Source organism: Theropithecus gelada, chromosome 9, assembly GCF_003255815.1.
Source record: "Theropithecus gelada isolate Dixy chromosome 9, Tgel_1.0, whole genome shotgun sequence".
NCBI lineage: Eukaryota > Metazoa > Chordata > Mammalia > Primates > Cercopithecidae > Theropithecus > Theropithecus gelada.
Window position 1 is genome coordinate 35,912,274 of NC_037677.1, and position 25,053 is coordinate 35,937,326.

General features: G+C 43.4%; 1 protein-coding gene across 5 annotated transcripts in view; it reads left to right on the forward strand.

Annotated features, from left to right (window-relative positions):
* FRMD4A (FERM domain containing 4A) overlaps nt 1-25,053 on the forward strand; it is a 695,424-nt gene that overhangs the window by 572,400 nt on the left and 97,971 nt on the right. For all 5 annotated transcript variants that reach the window (XM_025395888.1, XM_025395887.1, XM_025395886.1 and 2 more), the window contains 3 exons: nt 3,737-3,793; nt 4,745-4,767; nt 18,822-18,905. In XM_025395888.1, the coding sequence (XP_025251673.1) occupies nt 3,737-3,793; nt 4,745-4,767; nt 18,822-18,905 (164 nt within the window). The remainder of the gene's footprint in view (nt 1-3,736; nt 3,794-4,744; nt 4,768-18,821; nt 18,906-25,053) is intronic.

The window sequence follows — 25,053 nt, forward strand, 5'->3', positions numbered from 1 at the left end:
CACATAATGGGCTGTGTAAAATAGAATAAAAGACCTTCCTTCATTTTCCTCGCCTCCACGCAGGTATAGACATTTTCGTTTATCAGATGAATCAAACAGCAAACTGAAAGCTATGTTCGCACTTCAAAGTGTTATTTTCTGATGGTTGATTTTGAGTTGCGCATCAGATAAGCCTCAACAGATGTTAAATATTAGCCCGCAGTCGACCATTGGCTGTAACATAGGTGTAAATGTTTGACAGAAAAGCACACATACAACAGTACACTAACAAGTGCACTCCAAGGCATTCAGGTGGGAATGGAAACGCACGTAGTGAGAGTAGAAACCATCTATTGTGGTAACCCTGGACAGTGTTTCTGTGAAGCCATTTGTACACTGTTAAATGATTTACATTCTGATGGGACCTGCTAATCCCAGAACTGCAATTCCAAACATTCTTCCACATCCCAGCACTGACAGCCTCTATCAATTCCAACCGCCAGAAAGCTCTTTCAGCTGGTTAAACGTAAGGAATTATTGTCCCCAGTTCTTCCATAGGCTCTCATGAGTTCTTTTAAGCCATACTTCTAAGGTGATTCCAGGGCAAATATTAGTATCCAGCTTTGAAATTCCCGAGCCTAAAAGAGCCTGAATGATATCTCTCCTTCAAAAGTTCCAGGTGTGCTTGAATGCATTGTTTTAAATTGCAGGAGCCAATTCTGGACCTCTCAAAAAATAATTAGAAAATCCGTGAATCAACTGGGCCGGGCGCGGTGGCTCAAGCCTGTAATCCCAGCACTTTGGGAGGCCGAGACGGGCGGATCACGAGGTCAGGAGATCGAGACCTTCCTGGCGAACACGGTGAAACCCCGTCTCTACTAAAAAATACAAAAAACTAGCCGGGCGAGGTGGTGGGCGCCTGTGGTCCCAGCTACTCGGGAGGCTGAGGCAGGAGAATGGCGTAAGCCCGGGAGGCGGAGCTTGCAGTGAGCCGAGATCGCGCCACTGCACTCCAGCCTGGCGACAGAGCGAGACTCCGTCTCAAAAAAAAAAAAAAAAAAAAGAAAATCCGTGAATCGGCTGGGCATGGTGGCTCATGCCTGTAATCCCAGCACTTTGGGAGGCCGAGGTGGGTGGATCACCTGAGGTCAGAAGTTCCAGACCAGCCTGGCCAACATGGTGAAACCCCATCTCTACTAAAAATACAAAAAAATTAGCCAGGCATGGTGGTGTGTGCCTGTAGTCCCAGCTACTCGGGAGGCTGAGGCAGGAGAATTGCTGGAAGCCGGGAGGCGGAGGTTGCAGTGAGCCAAGATCACACCATTGCACTTCAGCCCGGGCGACAACAATGAGACTCTGTCTCCAATAAAAAAAAAAAAAAATCCTTGAATCAGAGTCTGGCTTGTAATGCAAGTGAATAGAAACTCTTGCTAAGCGAACTCACATTATAAATGTTGTTCTGAGAATGTGTTGGCTGAAACTGGGTTTCTATTGATTTTAAGGGAAATGTAAGTCCTAAGGGAGGTCACATACTGGACAAGTAGTTGGGGGTCTGTTCCCGGCCCCTTAAGTGCCATTAAGGCCCTGTGGTTTTCCAAAGTCCCTTAATGTTTTTGGATTCCATTCTCAGGGTCAGCTGGCTGGTCTCTAAATCTCTTTTACCTCTAGCTCTCTGTCATCCAGTCAGCCACTATGGGATCTAGTGATATTAGGGAAAGAAAAATAAAGATGGACATTTGTGCTTAAGCTTGACACCAGACATAGGATATCAATTAAATTGTGTATTATTCTCACATGCTGATGAACTCAAGGCTTCTCTTTGTCTTTAACATGTGAGCTATGTATAATTAGACAGTGTTGTGCACTTAGAAGTTTATTAATGTAGGTCATGTTTTCATGTTTAGTGGGTTTGTTTGTTTGTTTGTTTGTTTGAGGCAGGGTCTCTCTGTCAGCAGGCTGGAGTGTAGTAGCATGATTATGACCCACTGTAGCCTCAACCTTTCCAGGCTCAGGTGACCCTCCCACCCAAGTAGCTGGGACTACAGGCATGCACCACCATTCCAAGCTAATTTTTGTATTTTTAGTAGAGATGGGGTTTTGCCATGTTGGCCAGGCTGGTCTCGAACTCCTGGGTTCAAGTGATCCATCCACCTCAGCCTCCCAAAGCGCTGGGATTATAGGCGTGAGCCACCATGCCAGGCTAAGTGTTTGTACCATACACACACACACACACACACACACAGACACACGGAAATCTTTGGATATGATAGATATGTTTATTACCTTGATTGTGGTAATGGTGTCATGGGTGTATGCATCTGTCCAAACTCATAAAATTGTTTACATTAAACATGCAGTTTTTTGAGGTGTTTTAGTTATACTTCAATAAAGCTGTTTTGGCTGGGTATGGGGGATCACACCTGTAATCATCCCAACACTTTGGGAGGCCAAGGCAGGCACATCATCTGATGCCAGGAGTTCCAGATCAGCCTGGCCAACCTGGTGAAACCCCATCTCTATAAATACAAAAAAATTAGCCAGGTGTGGTGGTGCATGCCTGTAGTCCCAGCTACTCAGGAGGCTGAGGCAGGAGAATCACTTGTACCCGGGAGGTAGAGGTTGCACTGAGCCAAGATTGCACGACTGTACTCCCTCTTGGGTGACACAGCGAGACTCTGTCTCAAAAAAAAAAAAAGAAAAAAGCTGTTTTAAAAAATATGAACTATATACATTTTGAAATATAAATTTCAAAAATATAAAGAGAGATAGAGAAAAGGAATTTTTTCAAAAACCAACGAGAGGTTTAAGTGCTTTGAAGACCAAGTCCCTAGATCACAATTAAGTATTTGGGGGAAGAACTACTAGGCGGAAACATTGTGAAACTTACACTCTGTAACAGCGCTGACCGATAGAACTTTCTATAGTGGTTGAAATGTTCTGTATCTGAGCTGACAACACGGTAGTCACTAGCGACATGAACTGTAGAGCACATGAAAGAAATGTGGCTAGTACAACTGAGGAACTATATTTCTACCTTGTATTTAATTTTAAGGAGTCACAATCCCACTGTAACACTCCTTTCAAACAAAGCCTTTCAATAAAGCCTTTCTTTCAATAAAGTTCTGAGTTTAGTTTATACAGAAAATGCGTTTTGTTGTCAAGCATCTCTATTCCAGTGATTAATAACATTAACAAACAGGTTTGTAAAATGCTGGGGCCTAGTCCACCTCTTAATTTCTTGAAAGATTTAAAGATGAGGCCTTTGAGATAATCTGGTAGGCCCAGGCCCCCTAGTCCATCCCAGCTAAGAGCAGCAAAAAGGATGTTGGGAGTGTTTAGGACTGAACAATTCAGGGCAGTGGTCTCAGAGACTCAAGACGTTCTATGAATATGGGAGATTCGGAGCAAATCCTCAGAAAAGGAAGCATTTCTTTTTTTTTTTTTTTTAGCTGGGGTCTCGCCCCATTACCCAGGCTGGAGTGCAGTGGTGCTATCACAGCTCACTACAACCTTAACCTCCCCGGCTAAGAGATCCTCCTACCTCAGCCTCCAAAACAGCTGAGTCTATAGACGTGCACTACCCTGCCTGGCTAATTTTTTAATTTTCTGTAGAGATGGGATCTCACTATGTTGCCCAGGCTGGTCTCAAACTCCTGGGCTGAGTAATCCTCCCGAAGAAGAGCTGTCATTTTTAAAAAAAGAAAAGAGTGGTTGTTAAATATCAAACTTGTCTTCCTTTGTTGCTTTTTCCTTTCAGGAGCTTATTGACGTTGACAGCGAAGTGGTGTTTGAATTAGCTTCCTATATTTTACAGGTAAGTTGTTTTTCTCCTCCTCTTTATGTCCCAGGGCCATACACAGAAGAAAGAAAATAAGACTTACCGGGCATAGCCAGTAGCTGTGTCCACTCACTATTTGTCATCTTACCTTTTTTTAGCCATAAACTGCATAGAGCTATTAGAGACACTAATGGAAACCATAGCAATAAACATGGGCTTGTAGTATTTCAAAATTTTAAGACAGCAAATCCCTGTAAAGCAAAGTTGTGTGTTTAACCTGAGCCTGGGAGAAACTGAGATCATTTACTGACCCTATTTTCTTTGGGTTTGGTACTTTCACCCTGGAGAAAGCCAAGTGAATAGCTAGAGTTAGTGGCCAAAAAATCATGTTCTGCCCCCTGGAAAGACAAGGAAAAGCCCTTTAGGTTATGCAAAAAAAAAAAAAAAAATGTGTTATAGAATATTAGCTTAATAGTGGCAAGATGAGTTAAAATGATATCATTTCTTTATTCCTTCAATAAGTATTTATTGAGCAACTACTATGTTTAAGGCATTATACTGGATTCACTGAAGTTTCCCTGGTCCCTACCTCCAGAGTCTTCAGTATAATTGGGGACTAGCATAAAATACAAACCAAAACAAAAAGTGACCCTAGAAATAGACAGTTCTATCCAGATACATGTTCATATTTAGAATCTTTAAACTAGAACATGTCAGACCCGGGCTTTGAGGTGGAGATGTACATTTTGTCATTATCAATCACTTTCTTTGTCTATAACTTTCTAGAGTTTAATTTCATGTCTCATATTCAAATAGCAAACGTATGCATTCTGTTTTAATTGTATTCCTGCAGCAAATAGGATGATAACTGCAGGAAGCTGAACTCATCTCATTCAGTAGAGAAACTCTCATGGTTATAGAATGTACTTTAGAATCTCTGACACTGGCTTAGTGTGTTTCGCTGATGTTGAATTTTTTCTTCTACAGGAGGCAAAGGGAGATTTTTCTAGGTGAGTTTACAATTTTTTGTTGTTGTTGTTTAAAATGTAAACCCTTGCTTCTCTATTAAAAGGAACTATTCAGGATGTCCTTTTCAGGTGGACAATTTATTCATGTTGTATGTTAATGATGAGATCTAACTCTCAACTTGTCCATTGAAACAGATAGATCAGGTAGAGAAAACATAGTAATAGCAAGGATGATGTTCTCCACTATATGCAAAGCCCAGAGATTACTGGAAAGCTGACATTAGGGCCCAGCGTCACACATGCCCATTGTCCCGAGGTTGGACAGGCTGCTCAAATGTCTCATAGAGGCTGGAATCACCATTGTGGTGTAAATATGGTTGCAGATAACCCGTCAGTCCTGACAAGTAGGTGGACATCTTTTTTTCTCTCAATGTAGTCCCTGCCCCTCAAGGGACAAAATGCTGTCTTCTAGGGAAATTTCATTCATGAAAATGTTACAACATAAAACTACCGCACCTCTGCTTTGCTTCTGTCTTAGGATATTGTGTTGGAGAAAACATAAACAGACAACTACTGGGAATCTGTAAATGGCATTAATAGCCTTGTAAAACTGCAAACTCGTCATTTATTTCAATCCTCACCGTGTTTTGATCAGTATGGATGAAATTGCCCTGAAATCTCTCGTGATCATCACCAGACCCAGAACAGAGCAGAGGGTGTAGCCAGCCACCAGCAGGGCTGTCTGCTCAAAGGCAGATGTTATTCCTGGGATTCTGTTTGGTTAAGCTCCTCTGAAAAAGAGAGAAAAAAAAAAAGAAAAAGCCAGGGTAACCCGTTCTGGAGAATCTAGGTTTAGAGGCAAACAGAGTAAACCGTATGAACAGGAAAGGAAAGCATCAAGGCATAAGGTTCTGGCCCATCAACAGGAAATTAGCAAATTGGTATTAAAAAGAAACACAAATCGGACCTCTGCTCCATCTAAGAACCTGTCTGTTTCCCCATGCTTTGAGGGATTTCATCTGTAAATGCAGCAAAAACTACTTCTGTTGATGGCCACCTTTACTTGGCTGTCTTTGTCACCAGTTTTTCAGGTCTCAACTGCTTTCTCCTTGCTCTCCTGGTACATTTCTCAGGCTTTCTTTTTTACTATTATTATTTTTTAAATTTTTTCAGAGGCAGGGTCTCCTTTTGTTACCCAGGTGGGAGTGCAGTCATGGCTCACTGTCACCTCTAACTCCTGGGCTTGAGTGATCCTCCTGCCTCACCCTCATATAATTTCATTATATGAAATTTGAATTTCATATAAATGTTTATGTATCACAAAATGTTGTTCTTCCTTTGTGTTCTTTTTCCAACCGTTTAAAAATGTAAAAGCCATCCTTAGTTCATGAGTAATACATAAGCAGAGGACTGGATTTGTCCAGGAGGTTGTAGTTGCTGACTCTGATCTCAAATGCCATCTCTTCAGCTCTGTTTGAATATTTGCATAAAGAGACCTCCGGGCTCCTTTTATTTAAGTTTTCCAAGTTTTTGGTATAAAGCAGTGCTGGTCAAACTTTTAAATAGATAATGACTGTAACTAGCTTTGTCTGGAGAACTTGAACTTTGTAGGTGGCCAGTAACCATTTACTGAATTTGCTAAACATAATGTTTTCAGGTTATAGAAACTAAATCTTGTTATAATTTTTCTTTGTTACTTTTTTATGACATTAATTTGGCCTTGGAATTTGGGGTTTTGATAAGTGCCAGTCCATAACTACTTACAAAGATTTCTGAAGTCCCATGAAAAAATGATTTAAAAACCACAAATCCAATGGATTCCAGTGTCTAGTCTACTTACTCACTTTTTTCCTTCCACATTTCTTTCGCCAGCTCTGAACTTTGCTGTAAATATTATTTATTTTGAGAGTACCCTGACAGGATGGAATGTGAACTGGGAATAGCATGATCTGGCCCCACGGATCATGGGAACGTGTGGCCACATGGATTGCCAGGGAGAAGGAAGTGCAGGCTTGGCCTCCACAGTAATTCATGGCCCCCTAATGAGCTTCTGGAATGCTAGCTTGTTGGCTGAATTCAAAGAAACAAAGGATCTGGGTTGTGCTCCATTTGTCAAAGTGCTACTGCTACCTAGCAGTTTATTTGTAAGCGCAGCTGTCTGGGAAGAGAAATCACTGTCAGGAGAGGGGAGAGGTCAGACACCTTATCCAAAAGGTCAGTTTATCTCACAGCCTAAAACCTACACCATAGACAGTGGGGGTGATCTGTTACATTGGAGTCTCTGATAAACACCCTTTTTCTGTAGCAGGCCCATGCTAGTAAAGCCATCTTCAGAGGTCCAGAGAAACTAGTACACTTGAGTGGCCTAAAATTTTGGAGTAAGAGAAGTAATTCTAAATTCCTTCCCATCTACTTCTGGGAAGATACCCAGCACGTCAAAATTGACCACACTTGGTTCAGCAGCTAAACATTAGGTATTTTAGATGTCCCATTCTCATAACTTATGTAATTTATATAAACAAATTTATTTGTGATTTATTGTAGAAAGTTGTTTTTGCTATTGATGCAGGATTTTTTGCTCCTTAGTTCAACTAAAATCCAGCTTCTTGTCTCATGACCAGGAAAAATTAGGCACATAGACAAATGGAATGGGGAGGAGAGTGGATTATTAAGTAAAAAGAAGGCTCTCAGCATAGAAGGAGAGGGTCCTGCCGACAGGCTCCCACCTCACAGATTGAATATCAGTCTCCTCCCCTACATAAGGCATGAATTCTTGGTGGCTCCACCCCCTTCTCCCAGTGCACATGTGGGCCCTGGTCCCTTGCTGGCACACCCCCGGACAAGACCCTGTGCAGGTTTCCTTATCTGTATCTGCATGCCTCCTGCATCTATCACTGTTATTAAATGCATGACTATATAACCTCAGTTTTATTTAAAGGAATGGCTTTGATTTCCATACTGTAGTTTTCCAGAACAACATTAATAAAATACCAGCCAGCTTAGAACACATAGAACCCTAGAAAAGGCTTTTCTAGATATAACACAGGGTCCAGGGCTAAACTCTAAGATCTTCTAAAATCTAGAGGATTCAATAACCTTTTAAATGAGTGGCCATCCACAAAAGATAAAGTAACTCTTTCACAGCCTGAGAAGTCCTGAATCTATAACTTCCCAAAAGGCTATTTTCTTCAGGATACTATTATCCTAGATATTTACATTTCAGGGACTATATCCAAATTACATTTATGTGGAATGAGTATTTATCCATAAATTATGGGAACAGTTTCCTTGAGGTACAGAAGAAAAGGGGATTGCTTTTACAAAAGAGAAGTCAGGGGCTGGGTGCACTGGCTCACGCCTGTAATCCCAGCACTTTGGGAGGCCAAGGGAGGTAAATCACCTGAGGTCGGGAATTCAAGACCAGCCTGGCCAACATGGTGAAACCCTGTCTCTATTAAAAATACAAAAAGTAGCTGGGTGTGGTGGCGTGTGCCTGTGATCCCACCTACTTGGGAGGCTGAGGCAGGAGAATTGCTTGAACCCAGTTGGCAGAGGTTGCAGTGAGCTGAGATGGCGCTATTACACTCCAGCCTGGGTGACAAGAGCAAAACTCCCTCTCACAAAAAAAAAAAAGAAAAAAAAAAAAGACGAAGTCAAAAGTGCTGATCCACCTTAATGGAAAGAGAACTATATAAGTCAACTCTGAACTGTAGCTACTGTTTCTCATGAAACTCACTTGCTCTTCCGTTTCTTCTTTTGGACTCTCTGTTTTGCTCAGCAGATGCCTGAAGGCTTATTCTTACATACCTCTTTTCTTTCCCATTAACAGAATAGCTCACTTCCTTGTCTTATTGGACTTTACGCTGAAATGTCAGGTTTAGCGTGCTGAGAGAAAATGACTGTAATACAGATAGATAATTAGTATCGCCTGCCATAGGAAGAGATACAGACCACACATGTTCATATTCTACCAAACGGAGGACAAATTTGTACGATGCCTCTAAAGGTTTAGGAAATAGTCTTATCTAAAAATAACATTTTTTCACTTTTATTGTTTTCCTTAGCACAGCATGTAGTAATCTCGTTTCATTTCCTGATGTATATACATGTAAAACAAAAAACCTCATGTCTGTCGACAGTCAGGAAGTCAGTAGAGTTGGCATTTCTGTTTAAAAACAATTCAGTAGCCTCCGAGCTGTTAACAAAGGCAGCTGTGGGCCAAATATTTGGAAGAGGAGAACTGATGCAGTTTAAAAACAGCAACAAAAAATATCTTTCGATGATCACTGTTGACCACTGGCCAACTAACTAACAGATGCTTACATATGATTCTATGATTCTTACATATTTTATTCATCAGAAACACCTCAGGGGTTTGGGAATGGAATACTGATGTTTTCCATTTCAAAGCTTTTTTAAAACTCTTGGGTGATGGTAGAAAAACTAATATTCTCTTCCTTAAAAAGATCAGTGCAGAGAATACCTCATTTAATCGACTGATAGGACATCCAATTCTCTAGTTATATTCTAATTTAATTTAACAGAAGTTTTATTGCAACACTGTACTAAGGGAGATATTACATACAAAAACTTGATTTTGGGGGTTTTGTCTCTAAGGGGACCTTAACTGAAAACCTTATCAGCCAATCTCCTTACCCTGATTTTGAGAATCACTTCACCTCTGCCAGCCCTTCTGATCTTTCTAAAAATGTGCTGCAAATTTGCTTAAAATAATAATTTTAAGCAAAGCATGGTGGCTCACGTCTGTAATCTCAGCATGGTGGGAGGCCGAGGCGGGTGAATTGCTTGAGCCCAGGAGTTCGAGACCAACCAGGGCAACATGGCAAAACCCCATCTCCACTAAAAATACAAAAACAATTAGCCAGGCATGGTGGTGAGTCCCAGCCTGTAATCCCAGCTACTTGGGAGGCTGAGGTGGGAGGATTGTTTGATCCTGGGAGGCAGAGGCTGCCACTGCAGTGAGTCGAGATTGCACCACTGTACTCCAGCCTGAGTCACAGAGTGAGACCCTGTCTCCAAAAATAAAATAAAAAATAACCTTTAGCATTTTGCAATATTGAAGTGGTTTTAAAATGTTTTGCACTAAACAATGCAAATCACAAATGCCAAAATCACACTACCTTTGAAATACAGAATCGTCCATATATTAACAGAGATAAGTAAAAAACATCTGTTCTATAGAATTTTTCCTTAGCAAGATTTATTGAAACCAGATCAGTAAAGCTGTGTTACTCTGGACCCTCTTCTGGGACCTGGAAATATCTTTGTTTCCGAGGACTGGATATACTCATGCTAATTACTAAAACAGGATTCTCCCAGCATGAGATTTATGAGGACCAGAAAGCAAAGAGCACCCGAAAAAGACAGATAGTAAGGAAATTCCGTGGAAAGATTCTTGGGCCATGTTTTGCCTACCTGGCTCTGTTCAGCAGGGCCCATTACATGCTTAAGGGGCGATGGAAGGCACCCCGTGTCTACAGGCTTGCCATTCCAAATAAACACAGCCACCGAAGAAAAAGAACTCACGTTTTGATTGAGTACTTGGGGGTCAGTTTATATGACATCTGTGCAAGGTGAAATGCCAGTCCAAGTGCCAGAATATCAGCTTCTCAGAGCTTAGTGAGCGGCGGCTAAGAAATCTGGGTGTACACCTGCGGTGTCAATCTACAAGTTACTCTTTCTGTTTCTTTAAAACAGAAAATGGAAACCAGCTTGCTTTTAGAAATAGAACAATGCATCACCCAATCAATGAAAACAAATAGTAGCAGTCCCTCATTAACAAGGGAAATTGATTTTCCCCTCCATTTTAGAAGAGGAGTTGGAGCATTGGAGTGCTGAAAAATTCCCATTAACTTCCACAAACCACATGTTATTAGGTGCCCAGGAAAGCAATTAGAGGCAAACATGTAAAGAGCTTTTAGTATTTTATCTTGTATAAACCATGGGATGGTGTGCTCACTAGTGTGGAAAGACATTTTTATGAACCCAAAAAAGGGCCTCCTTGGTTTTTTCTTTCTTTCTTTGAAATCTCTTCTGCCTTTATAAAGAGCCATTGTGAATTAATATAAACTGAACTCAACTTACTAGTATCAGAAAATTTCAGGTTTTTAAGTCTTTTTTGCCAGGCCAGAGGGTGACTTTTAGGAAGTCATAGGTGAAAGGAAGAGTTTTAGATGATCAAGAGGAAAAGAATACGAAGAACTCATTTTCTTCTAAAAGACTTTTTTTTAGTACTATAAACATTTATATCGATTGTGATCTTTAAAAAGATGACATAGTTATTTTCTTGACAGCTACAACATGGAGACTTGATTAATCTAAAGCAGCAGTCTGCACATCACAATTCCTAGTCTACAAATATCATTTCCTTGCACGTACATAAGTGGTTTTACTACTATAGCTCTAAGCAAGCTCGGTTTCAAATCGTTATTAGATCATTTGGGGCATATTTCCCTATAGTTTTTTAAACTGGTTGCTTGAAAATAAACAGCTGGTGTGATCATATGGTAGGAGAAATAGACTTGCTGAGATTAATTTTAGATAATTAGTGAAAAAATACTCAGTTATGTTTGAAATAGTTACCATTTGAAATACAACTTATGTAACTTAACAGTATCTATAATGTCTATCTAAACGTGCAAATTTTTCTATTGGAAACATCCTAGAAAAAAAAAAAGTTAATCTGTTAAACTTGAAACACACCTAACAGCCCAAAGAAGAGTTTCTATGGTAAGAATTGAAATTAATATAATTCTCATATACTATTTATGTACTGTTTTACACACACACATACACACACACGCGCACACATGAAAGAATTGTGTGTGCCGTTTTCCCATGATTTAAAAATGAGTTTAAGGGCCATGAGTAATTGAAGCGCAGATGGAATCTTTCACACCAGCAAAAGTTTTGAAAGGAACAGAATCTGTGAAAATTTGAAGCAAAATGTTCAAGTGGAAAAGTTATAAATTGTTACAGAAAGCTTTGTTTTATGCACAAAAGTCTATTTGATTGAGCTTTCAAGTGTGTAATTCACATTTTCAAAGCATAAAAAAGTATTTGGATAGGGACAGGGTTTTTTTTTGTTTTTTTTTTTTTTTGCAGGATGATATTCTTCAAATTCTATGGTAATTGCTTAGAAACCAAGTAAGGAGGAAATTTTGTATTATGACAGCTTACTTCTTTTGTTAAGCACTTATTTAATGTATTAAAATATCATATTTTCAGTTATACCTGTGAACAGCAAAACGTTTCATGGCTATGGTACTATGTCAGTTTTTCAGAGTGGAAATTCCCAGACTAAAGGGTGATACTGAGAACTATAGAAAGTTAATCAATCGTTTCTTCTTGGGCTTTTTGAGAAAATTATTTGCCTGAAATTGTAGACTTATGAAACAATTTTTAAACTTGTTTTTAATTTTACATGTTTACACCTAACATAAATTAGAAATTCATAAAACTTTCCTTTCACCCCAGAAAACCAGACTCAGTAATCAAGGAAGAAATCTTTACTTATATAACTTAACAATTAGCAACAGAAATAAAGGGACTGCCAGGCACAGTGGCTCATGCCTATAATCCCAGCACTTTGGGAGGCCGAGGCAGGAGGATTGCTTGAGTCCAGGAGTTCAAGACGAGCCTAGGCAACATAGTGAGACCTCATCTCTACAAAATATTTTAAAAATTAGCCAGCTGGCGGTGATAAGCACCTGTAGTCACAGCTGCTTGGAGGCTAAGGCAGGTGGTTCACTTGAGCCTGGGAGGTGGAGGCTACAGTGAGCCGTGATCTCAAAACTGCACTCTGGCCTGGGCAACAAAGCGAGACCCTGTCTCAAAATAAAATAAAATAAAAAATAGAAAGGCACATATTTCATAAATGTGTTTACAATGTTGCCTCCCATAGCCGGGTATGGTGGCTCACGCCTGTAATCCCAGCACTTTGGGAGGCCGAGGCAGGCAGATCACGAGGTCAGTAGATCGAGACCATCCTGGCTAACACAGTGAAACCCCGTCTCTACTAAAAATACAAAAAATTAGCCGGGCGAGGTGGCGGGCGCCTGTAGTCCCAGCTACTCTGAGGCTGAGGCAGGAGAATGGTGTGAACCCGGGAGGCAGAGCTTGCAGTGAGCCGAGATCGCGCCACTGCACTCCAGCCTGGGCGACAAAGCGAGACTCCGTCTCAAAAAAAAAAAAAAAAAAAAATGTTGCCCCCCACAAACAGTTGGTAATTCATGTGACATATCTATGATACATGCCCAGAATTCAGAATCCCATGCTGGAGAAACCTCCTGGGGCCTCCAGGTGATTCCCTTTGTCTGCGAATGGTCACACACTATGGCAGGAGTAGTTTCTCAGACAGATGGGGCCCAAACCAATGGTGGAAAACCGCTGCAACATTTCTTTCCTACACACTTGGGGAAAAAAGCATGGGATCAGGCAGAGATGGGCAGGTGCTCCCTTTTCTTTGTCGTAACCTCTACTTCACCTTGGTTTACCAAAAGAAAAAAAAAATGGAGGAGGAAGGAAGGAAAGGGAAATGAAAGATTGTTTCCCGCATGATTTCTTAAAGATCAGCAAAGAAAAAAATCTATAACTTCCCTCATTAATCTGTCTCAGTTTTCTAGGTCCATTGTATGATCAAATAAAGGAACACAGAGCCACATATGCGTATCTAGAACTTTAGGATCTCAATGTTTACGAATTCGGAACTTGGCAGGATTTAGGCAGGTAATTCAGGGCTTGTACCACACCCTGGGCAGGGCCTAAGGCAGCGCCTGGAATTAAACACATTGACACCTCCCGCACAAAACATGGATGTGCCCAGCAAGTGGGCGCAAATAGAAAGGTCCATCGTTCCCTCATGCAAAAAGATGAAGTTTGCAGCCAGATGGGTTAAGAAATGTTTCTTAGAGCTTTTTGAATTTTGGAATTGTGATAATCGATTAAGGACCTGCAATACTCTACTTATGAAATACCCCACTCCTGAGAAGTTGGCCTTCATGATCTGCTCATAAAATATGGAGGAGTTAGGCCGACGCTAGCATTATATTACTCTTTCTGAATTGCAGGCTGTTCCTTTCTGTTAAGCTAGCATCACGTTCTGGGTTTTGTGCTCTGCTGTTTTTGTACCAGTGCAGACAGAAACAACTGGTTTTAGGAAGAATTCTTTCACACTAAGCCTACTCTATTCGCCCAAAGTTTCCCCCACAAATTACATACATCTCATTTGACCCAAGGAGAGTTTCTTGAAAAAGTTATTTCCAGGTTTTTCTAAAGAAAAGCAAACACATTGTGGATTTTGCTCATCTTTCTCTCTCTGTTTTAATTTTTGCTCCCTTCACTTTGTGGTATCTTGGTTAAATTTGTTGTGGTTCACTGTGGCAAATTCTCTATTTGATATATTGCTGGAAATCTTTGTTTTTCCCCAGTAGATCATTCTAACTTTCCTTGTTTTATGAGGAGTATAGGCTGTAGAAGACAGGCACATCATCTGAAAAAACAAAACAAACAAAAAAACCACTAAATCGAAGGCCAGTACAGCACTGACACCACATTTATCCTGACAACATTCATACCTGCCGGAGAGTTTTTAATAAAAGCTGCTTAATATTAAAGATAGGAAGACTTAAATGTTATTCTCAGTTTAGCAACTGGTTCTTCAAGAGACCTTTTTGCATTTTTCTTTTTCTTTTCTATTCTTTTGTTTTTGAGACAGGGTCTTCCTCTGTTGCCCAGGCTGGAGAACAGTGGCATGATCATACTCACTGCAATGTCAAACTCCTGGGCTCAAGCAGTCCTCCCACTTCAGCCTCCCCAACAGCTGGGACTACAAGTGCAAACCGCTACACCTGGCTATTTTTTATATTTTTATTTTTGTAGAGATGGAGTCTCGCTATGTTGCCCAGGCTGGTCTCAAACTCCTGGGCTCAAGCAGTCCTCCCACTTCAGCCTCCCAAACAGCTGGGACTACAAGTGCAAACCACTACACCTGGCTATTTTTTTATATTTTTATTTTTGTAGAGATGGAGTCTCGCTATGTTGCCCAGGCTGGTCTCAAACTTCTGGACTCAAGCAGTCCTCCCACCTTGGCCTCCCAAAGTGCTGGAATTACAAGCATGAGTCACCACATCCAGCTCTTTTTTGCATTTTTCTAAAAATGGAATGCAGCCACAATGAACTGTCTTAAGTTGTTTTATAAGTTGGCATTTATCACATGCCATGAACTCTGGGGAAAACGTCAAAGTGGAAGACATTGAGGGAGGAAGTATGAACTTCTAGAACATTCATCGGGCCACAGCCTTGCAAGTCTCTGGGGGTAGAGTGACCAAGTTTCCTGTTAGGGGAGCTTTCTGATTTTCAGCCACAGAGTTTGGCTGGATTGACAGGGCTAGACACCCCTAAGTTATTGCAGATGTTTATAAACAGCAGAAAAGCAAACAGAACATTTCTACAGATTTGTCCTCAGGGAAGGATGAAGGGCCATGGATCCCTTCCAGAATATAATGGATTTAGACGGGCTTCACGCCTTGGTGATTTCTTGTTAGATTTTTTTGTGTGTAACCTTGCCCTGGAGCAGAGCTAGAGAACCCACTGCAGGCTTCAGCGAGGAAATCAAACCTGTGGCTGTCATCAGGGCAACGTGTTTGCCAACAAGCAAGGGTTTGGTGGGTAAAACGATCCCTTCCTCCTGGAGCTCCTTCCTTCCCCAAATACACTTTCGATGTGATGGGTGTGAGTAAACCCAAACTCAAGTGTCAACTCCTTCAGGGAGTCACTAATTGCCTTTCTCATGGTTTCATCCAATAAAGTTGATCTGAGAAAAGTGCCTTTCACACTGAAGCCAGCCCTCTGTGTGCTGATGGACCAATAAATCAAATCCCTTTTCTCAGGGAACATACCGTGAAGCCGGGAGAGAAGATCCGGAAATTCATCAATGTGGGCGCTCACATGTTTGGTGAATTGAATATTTGCTGAAACTATGCCTTTATAGCATGTGCGTAAAAATTACCGACTGTACTTGGGGTTGGAATTGAATTTTCCTGAACACTAGGAGTTTGCCCGTTTGAAAACCACCAGGGGCTGTCCTGCTGTCTGCCTCCTGGCTCAAACCCAGGAGAGGCTGAACCCTCTTAGCCTGGCATTAAAGTTTCACAATTCTCTTCCTGACCTGCCCTTTTCAGCATATTGCCCCTGACATTCCGCTTACTCTGATGGATTTCTTCAGTTCATGTGGTCCCCATGTCTGTCTGTGTTCCACTCAGGATAAAAGTGATATTCCTATCCTTTTATTCATGCACGGCCTCCCCCAAAGCCAGTCTTACATCAGAGCCCAAGGGGGCTGTTATTTCCTCTGAGCTTTCATGTCTGTTGTTTGGATTGACATGATCACACATCACCCCTGTGGTCAGTGAGCTTTGTAGGTGTTCCTCTCGCCTTCCCAACTAAATCATGTGCACCTTCTGGTTAAGGACCATATCTCATCATTTTTTATATCCTCTACAATTCTTTCCATGTAATAGCAGGGGCTTCATAAACACCTTCAGCTTATTGATTATCAATTGATCTGTCCTGGCCTTACCATTTAGATTCTAACAGTTCAAGTACTTGGATGGATTGATTCAAACAGTTCCACTTGGAGCTTTTCCCTCTAGTTGGTCATATGAAGCCAGGATTCACCAACACCACTGGCCATGGTCATTGTCTTTCTTCCTCTCTTTCTCTCTTTCTCTCTCTCTTTCTTTCTTTCTTTCTCTTTCTTTCTTTCCTTCCTTCCTTCCTTCTTCCTTCTTCCTTCTTTCCTTTCCCTTCCTTTCCCTTCCTTTCTTTTGCTTTCCTTTGCTTTCCTTTCCTTCTCTTTCTCTCTCTTCTTCTGTCCTTCTCTCTTTCTCTCTCTTTCTTTCTCTTTCTCTCTTTCTTTCTCTCTCTCTCTTTCTCTTTTCTCTTCTTTTCTTTTCTTTTCTTTCTTGAGAGGGTCTCCCTCTGTCACCCAGGCTGGAGTGCAGTGTTGCAATCACAGCTTACTGCAGCCTCATCCCTGGTAACTAGGACTACAGGCATGCATCACTGTGCATGGCTAATTTTTTTAATTTTTGTAGAGACAGAGTCCCACTATGTTGCCCAAGCTGATCTTCAACTCCTGGACTGAAGTGAACCTCCCATTTCGGCCTCCCCAAATGCTGAGATTATAGGCATGAGCCACCACGTCTGGCCTTGTTCTTTCTTAGGGCAACAGAAAAATGCTTTTTCTGGGAGCGCTCTAATGTCACCAAACCTCCATGTGTTTCTTTATCACCACACACAGACGTAATGTAGTGGTGTATTGGTGTGGTTTTGCCCAGTGGCACTGGGCATCCATTGGTGATGCTGCTCATTGCACTGCCCTTGGCTGTATTTCTTGCCAGGGACACAGGGAACAATGTATCCTCCAGTTAACAGCATGGGTGCTGGAGTGTCCACCATCCAAGCACCTGAGGAATTCCCCTCTATGGCTGCGGAATTCCTTCCTTCCTTCAGAGTTATACCTTGTTTCATTCCTTTTTAGCAATGAAAAACATTGCTAAAAATGAAAAACATTGCTAAAAATGAAAAACATTGCTAAAAATGAAACAGTTGTACCTGTTTCATTTCTTTTTAGATGGCACTACCCAGTGTCCTGGTGGCCAGTATTTGCCTTGGTTAGTATAAGCAACCTCGAAGCTGCTCACGTAGCCAACCCTGGCTAAGGCTTCCAAGGCTCTTTGGTGGACCAGGATAGGGAAACGCTCTTTCAGTATCACAACTGTTCCAAAGTGGCTGCCGCTTGTTACTCTGGAGGTAGTAGGTGGGTGCAGATGCCACAGATGGTCCAGCCCAGAGGGGATGCAGACCTGCTGAGTGTCTAGGGAGGAGTCAGGCACCTGAAGAAGGCTGGCTAAGCTAGGGGAGTTTAAAGCATCTTCCAAACCTAAGCATGTGTGAGTCTATGGGGAAAAGAATTTCTGATTTCAGGACCAGATGCATAAAACCACCTGATGATACAGGTTGAATCTCCCTCATCCCAAATGCTTGGGAGCAGAAGTGTTTCAGATTCCTTTCAGGTTTGGAAATATTTGTGTTATACGCCAACTGGTTGAGCATCCTCAAATCTGAAAATCCAACATCCAAAGTGCTCCAATAAGCATTTCCTTTGAGTGTCATGTTGGCACTCAAAATGTTTCAGATTTTGGCACATTTCTGATTTGGGATTTTGGGATACGGGATGCTCAGCCTGGCCCAGACAATGCAGTTCACACTTTCTAAGTAGTTTCTGAGCCTCCTCAAAAGCAAAAGTTACAGGCTGAGTCTCCCTAATCTGAAAATCCGAACTCCAACTCTGAAACTTTTTGAGTGCCAACATGACGCTCAAAGGAAATGCTCATTGGAGCACTTCGGATTTCAGATGCTCAGGTTTTGTGAGGCTCAACCAGTAAGTATATAAATGCAACTAGTCAAACATCTGAAAAAAAAATCTGGAATCGGAAACGCTTTTGCTCTCGAGCATTTCAGATAAAGGAGACTCCATCAGTATTTATTTGTCATATTTCAGAAAACAGTTTCCAGCATGTGGTCAACGTAAACCATGAAAACCAGCTTTGTGTATTAGCAGAGCAAACGCTCTTACGGAGACAGCGCGCCATTGCCCATTCTCGGAGCAATGTGAGCCTAACGACGGGGTTCTGGGGAGCTTCTCCTAAGATCCTGCCCTGGGGGACCCCTGGGGACCCTTCTTTTCCAGGAATTCCTGCTGAGGACTGCTCAGGGGCATTCACTCTGTGCTGGTCTGTGAGAGCAGGGTTTGGGAAGACACCCCTGGCCATCTGGAGGTGTTTTGTCCTGCTTTCTGCATGGTGAAAGGTGGTTACTGGGCTTGGCGTGTTCTGCCTTCGTTTACATCTGTATTAAGGGAGTAAAAAGAGAGCGCCCCTTCCTCCCACTGCTTTTGATTAACAGGGAAGCAGATGTGGGGTCTCTCAGACAAGGCAGCGGCCCAAGTGGTATCAGAGAGTGCGGTCATGTCCTCAGAGGGTGAGTGCATTTCTGGCCATTGTCTCTTTCAGCAATGAAGTTGTGAGGAGTGACTTGAAGAAGCTGCCAGCCCTTCCCACCCAAGCCCTGAAGGAGCACCCTTCCCTGGCCTACTGGTAAGACCCCTGGCGTCTTCCCCAGGAGCGAGCCCCTCTCGGAGTGCGAGGGGACACAGGACAACTGAATATACCCTCCCTCCACCAGCTCCCACGTGCCAGTCTGGACTCGCAGCTGTGTGAAGTACCTTCTGTCTTCATGAAATCATTTTCTGCATTTATTTATTTTTTAAATTAATTAATTAATTAATTTTTTTTTTTTTTTTTGAGACAGATCTCGCTCTGTTACCCAGGCTAGAGTGCAGTGGCATGATCTCAGCTCATGGCAACCCGTGCCTCAAGCGATTCTCTTGCCTCGGCCTCCTGAATAGCTGGGATTACAGGCACACACTACCACACCTGGCTAATTTTTGTATTTTTAGTAGAGACGAGGTTTCACCATGTTGGCCAGGCTGGTCTCGAACCCCTGGCCTCACTCAGATGATCCGGCCACCTCGGCTTCCCGAAGTGCTAGGATTACAGGCGTGAGCCACCACATCCCACCCGTTTTCTGCATTTACTTAAGTGAAGCATTGTGCATGAGACCTCTCCTTTTCTGTTTCTTCTCTCTTTTTTTTTTTTTTTTTAATTTTCAAAAAGAATACCTTCTAAAATTTCACTTTGGAAGCTTTGCCACCTTCAAGAGTCTTTCGTGTGCTGCTAGAGTTTCATTTTGGAACACCTGTCATTTGATGACAGCATGTCGAGGTTTGAGATGTGGGAGAACCACAGGACTTTTTTCTTTCAAAAGAGAGAGACTGATTCTTTTATTTTCCCTCGATGTTTCCTATCTCCTGATGTAGCCACTATGTAACATTATGCCGTAGCTCATCTGTTGGGCCCTAAATGACTGATTCTGAATGATTCCAGCATTTGAAAGGCTCCCAGATTGTGGTTTGGGCCACAGTTGAGCAGGGCTTGCATTCCTGGATAATGTTTTGAAATCCCACTGGGTTCCTAAGCCCTGGCCACTGCCCTTTGATAACTGCAATACCGCTCTCTGATGTCCCTTCTGATTCCCTAACAGAAATCATTGCAACTCCTTTTATTTAAAAGCAAAACAAAAAGCACAGACCAAGTCAATTCTAATAAACTACCACACGTGACTTGTGTCAGTGCTTTTGATGACAGTTTCTGAAAAATACGGATTATGAGCATTTCATCTTGTCTGGACACTTATCCAGACAGTGACCTAGTTGTCCATTGATTCGTGTGGCTAGGAGATTCCTTTGGCTGGGGTGGGGCATGTCTTGATGCAGGGTTCATTAGCAGCATTAAACTCTGGCTTATAATTCCAGCACTTTGGAAGGGCGAGGCGGGCAGATCACGAGGTCAGGAGATGGAGACCATCCTGGCCAACATGATGAAACCCTATCTCTACTAAAAATATAAAAAATTTAGCTGGACATGGTGGCACGTGCCTGTAGTCTCAGCTACTTGGGAGGCTGAGGCAGGAGAATCACTTGAACTCAGGAGTTGGACGTTGCAGCAAACCAAGATTATGCCACTGCACTCCAGCCTGGCGACAGAGTGAGACTCCATCTCAAACAAAACAAAACAAAACAAAAAACAACTCTGGCTCATAAATCACATCTCTCTGAGAGACCACATCGCTAGGGAGCTGGCACCCAGGCCCGAGGCTGTGAGCTCCCTTCCGTGTCTGGCGTCCCTAATTTCATCTCTCCGAGCTGTTTTATTGCCACTCCTCTTTTGGAAACATAAATGTAAATAGATAATGACTTTCTCTAATTATAACCTGCCCCCAAAGAGCAAAATATGTTTAACCTGCAGGGATTTTGCACACATCAGTTTCCAAATGTTGAGACTTGCAATCCGAATGCCCAAAAATGATGGTCCCTTTTCCTTGTTCACAGACCCTATTACCCACCTCCCTAATTCCTTGTGCTGCTGGGCCTCCTCCCTCTGTAGCCTCCTGGCTGTTCACTTCCAAAAATCCAATGGTCAAGGCCCCGAGGGTGTGAGCAGGTAACTAGAGAGGACCAGGGAGGAACCTCTTCGCCTCTGAGACCTGTCCTGTTGTGTGTCCATCAGTCACCCATTCATTCCTTTCCAAACCTTAGAACACCGCTATACACATCTGAGAGTTTTGAATTTCTTCTCTCCTCCTTGTGTCTCTGGATTTTTCCTTCACCTTCTTCATTATCTGCTCTGTGCTCACCCATGATTACTAACCCAGAGGCACCTCGCCCTTCACACTGTCTCTCTGTCTCTTCTCTGTATAAACATCTTCACCTATAGCTGGCTTTGCAGAGCATCCCATACCATCATGACCAGTCCAGCACTTTCCCTGAGACTCCTTCAGACCCATAAGTGCCCAAGCCAGTGTTAAATGTGCCGAGAGCGTGGCAGGATGGGGGAGCCACGTGCCACTCCATCAGCATCACAACCCAGACGATATATAAAAGTCAATGACAGGGACCCTCCTGACGATACCCTGCTGAAAAACAACCACCACAACTACAACAGATTCTTTCACCTCATTTCACTGTGGTTGGCTACTTGGTGTTGGCTCTAATATTTCAACCTTATTTATATGGACTTTGATTCTTATTGATACATAATAGTTGTACATATTTTTCATGTATATATACTCTGATATCTGTACATAATGTGCGGTGATCAAATCAGGGTAACTGGGCTATCCATCACCTCGAACATTTATTTTTTCTTTGTGTTGGGAACATTACAAATCTTCACTTGTGGCTACTTTGACATATGCAACAAATTATTGTTAACGATAGTTTCCCTACTGTACGATCAAATACTAGAACATATTCCTTCTATCTAACTATATTTTTGTACCCCTATGTATAGATAGATTTTTAAAAAGCAAAGCCGCAAGGAGAGGGATAAGTGCTGTCCCTGCTTCGTACAGATACAGAATGAAGAGACAGCAGGTGCACATAGCTTGTTTGCTGCTTTTCCCTGGGGTCTCAGAATCAACACTCAGCAAGGTCAACCAGGACCCCTCACCGGTGGGGGAGACCTTTTTACCCCTCTCATCACAGTTGCCCAGAGTGTCCAGTTCCCCTGATCGTTCCTGAACTAAGGAGGTGTACTCACCATTCTTCAGGGGCTCTCCTGCCCCTGCCGGAGTTCACACTTTGGATGGGCAACCTGCAGGCTGCAGCCTGGTGACCAAGGCAGTGGGTCTTAGCATCCCAGCCAAGCCTATGCAGTGACTAACCAGGTAGCTTTCATCAGTTTCTACTCTGCAAAATGGGATGACACACATCAACCTGCTTCAGACAGTAATTAAGAGAGGAAATACATAGTCACCTCATGTCATTAAAAAGCAGTGAAAGCAGCATAATAATGCTGAGTCATGGTGCAAGAAGCCTTTCTGCTAATGCTCCCCGCACATTTAACAAGCATGGACTTTTCACACCATGCGATTTCCCTGTTGAGGAGGCAACGGAGGCAGAAAGTTAGAATGATGTGCCCAGGGCCACAGAACAAGGAGGGATCAGTACCCTAACCTGGATTCTCCCTCGCAGGCCCAGTTTGTAAATGCTGGACCACCTGACCACCCCTACCACCTCAGTGAGGTATGCAGGGACATCTTTTTTCACCCCAAAACCACTGAGCACAGCAGGCCAGCAGCTGCTCCGAGACAGGGAACCATATATATCACCATCCCTATTTCCCCTTCCGTCACCCATGCATTTCCTGTACCCCCTTGTCTGCAGAGAGGTCATTTGACTTAACAATATGACCCAGCCAGTGACCCGGGCACAGGCAGCTTTGGTCATTTGCCTTTTTCCTCCATGTAACCCTGAGTCATCCAGACAGTGCTTACTCTGCTTCCTGGATTTCTGCTAGTTACCCCCTCGAGTCCCTGCTACAAATCTAGGGTCTGGGAAAATTGTCTGCAAAACTCGGAGCACGTCAGCCCTCTGGAAAGTTCCAGAGCAGAGGTGGAGACAGGTTGGGAGCAGAATAGGTTTTCAGTAAGGATTGAGCCTGTTATTCCAGGATGAGCCCACCATGTTTAAGGGGGCAAAACGAGAAGGAAAAAACTGAGGATGGAGAAGGCAACTATTGTGGCTTCACAGATGGTCTCAGAGAGCAGCAGTTACAGGGCAAACAGGGGGTGGCGAAGATTTCTGCAGCTGTCAGCCACCCAGCACCCTGTGGTCAGGACATGCAGTGGTTAAACAGCGGCGTGGCTTTCTGACAGTGGTTTTGACTTTCTTTCACTGGTGTTTCTCCTGAGCCTTCTGTGTGTGTTTGTGGCTACAGTGCTATGTTGACTTGTACCTCCTCAGCGCACCCCAGGGACCCTCTCTCCCTAGAGCTGCAAAGGAAAAAGGCCCCTATCTACACCGAGTTGCTTGCCCCTGGATCTAGGAGTCGACCTCACAAAACCCCAGATCACATGGTAGGAAACACGCCAAGGCAGCTGTTGAGTTAGTGAGTGGGATGGAAACAAGTGGAGCCGCCGAACCTCCTGACGCAGCTCTGCAGGTTTCGTGAGGCTGGGCCTGCCCTTGGGGAGCATGCTTTTTGAGAATTGTTTATCAGGAGACGACTTTGTCACACTTGACATAGAACTTCCTCGGCATATGGGAGCCAAGGAGAGAGATGGCTGGGTCTGCCCCTTTCTGAATAGAGGATGCCCAGACCCCACGGAAGTGACGCTCCAACTGAGGCAAGGGTCCCTGGAGCTGGCTGGTCCTCATTCGGGGTATTCATAAAGACCTTCTTTATCAAGACTGCTCACTGTCCTCTATGCATCAAATTCCAGAATATTAAAATTAAAAGATACTAGTTGGAGGTTAAGGTAGTCGTTGAAAGAGAAATAAATTGCTCACAAAGACTAGGTGACGAATGTGTAGAACCTGTTACCCCGGAACACTGGCCGTGCTAAACATGCAAACAGAAAAAGGTGGGTAAAAGAAGGCCTTAGGTAGATCCTGGGGTGATGAATAATAGATAATAGGGCTGCGTGTAGTGGCTCACACCTGTAATCCTAGCACTTCGGGAGACCGAGGTGGGCAGATGGTCAGGAGTTTGAGACCAGTCCGGCCAATGTGGTGAAACCTCATCTCTACTAAAAATACAAAAATTAGCCAGATGTGGTGGTGCACACCTGTAATCCCAGCTACTCAGGAGACTGAGGCAGGAGAATTACTTGAACCCAGGAGATGGAGTTTGCAGTGAGTCAGGATCATGCCACTGCACTCCAGCCTGGGCAAGAGAGCGAAACCCTGTCTCGAAAACAATAATAATAGATAATAAAGATCCTCTATTGAGATCTCAAGGGTAAACCCCTGGAATCACCTCCCCTCACGGAGCTTTGACGGAGGACAGGAAGGGTGAAGAGAAGTAAGACAGGAGAGTGAGAACTGAGGTTCCAAAGCTCTGGGGCCAGACCAGGGAGGCGGAGGTGTCTGGACTCCACACCTCAGCAGGTGGGGGTGGGGCTTTCTGCCTGCACCTGCTTCCCTGGGATTCCCAAGGTTGGCTCCGCCCATCTGAAGGCAGGGGTTGGAGCGGCCGTATCTCCTACCCCATGGGCATCAGAGTCACTTCTCAGGGGGCGGGCTTGCCACTGCCGCCAAGGAGCCACCTAACCTCTTGTTATATCAGAACTAGGATTTCATCTGAGCTCAGCGGCTTATGCCTATAATCCCAGCACTTGGGGAGGCAGGGGTGGGCAGATGACCTGAGGCCCGGAGTTTGAGACCAGCCTGGCCAACATGCAAAACCCCATCTCTACTAAAAATACAAAAATTAGCGAGGTGTGGTGACACACACCTGTAATCCCAGCTGCTCAGGAGGCTGAGGCACAAGGATTGCTTGAAACTGGGAGGCGGAGGTTGCAGTGAGCCAAGATCACGCCACAGCACTCCAGTCTGGGTGACAAGGGAGACTGCGTCTCAAAAACAAAAAAAACACTAAGATTTCAAAAAGGGAGGGAGCGCCTGTCTAATTCTGGTAGCTGGTTTGCTGTTGTTCTCCAAGTGTTCCTATGGAGCTTTTGTTGCCTCATGGTTCATATTAACCAGGCCCAAATTCCAGAACGTTCCATCCTCCTGGAAAGCCTTCCATCCCTGACTACGCATTCAGAGCAGATAGGCTGTGGGCGTGTGGTTAAGGTCAATGCCTGCCATCCCCCCATGAGGCCCTGTGTGGACAGGACTGG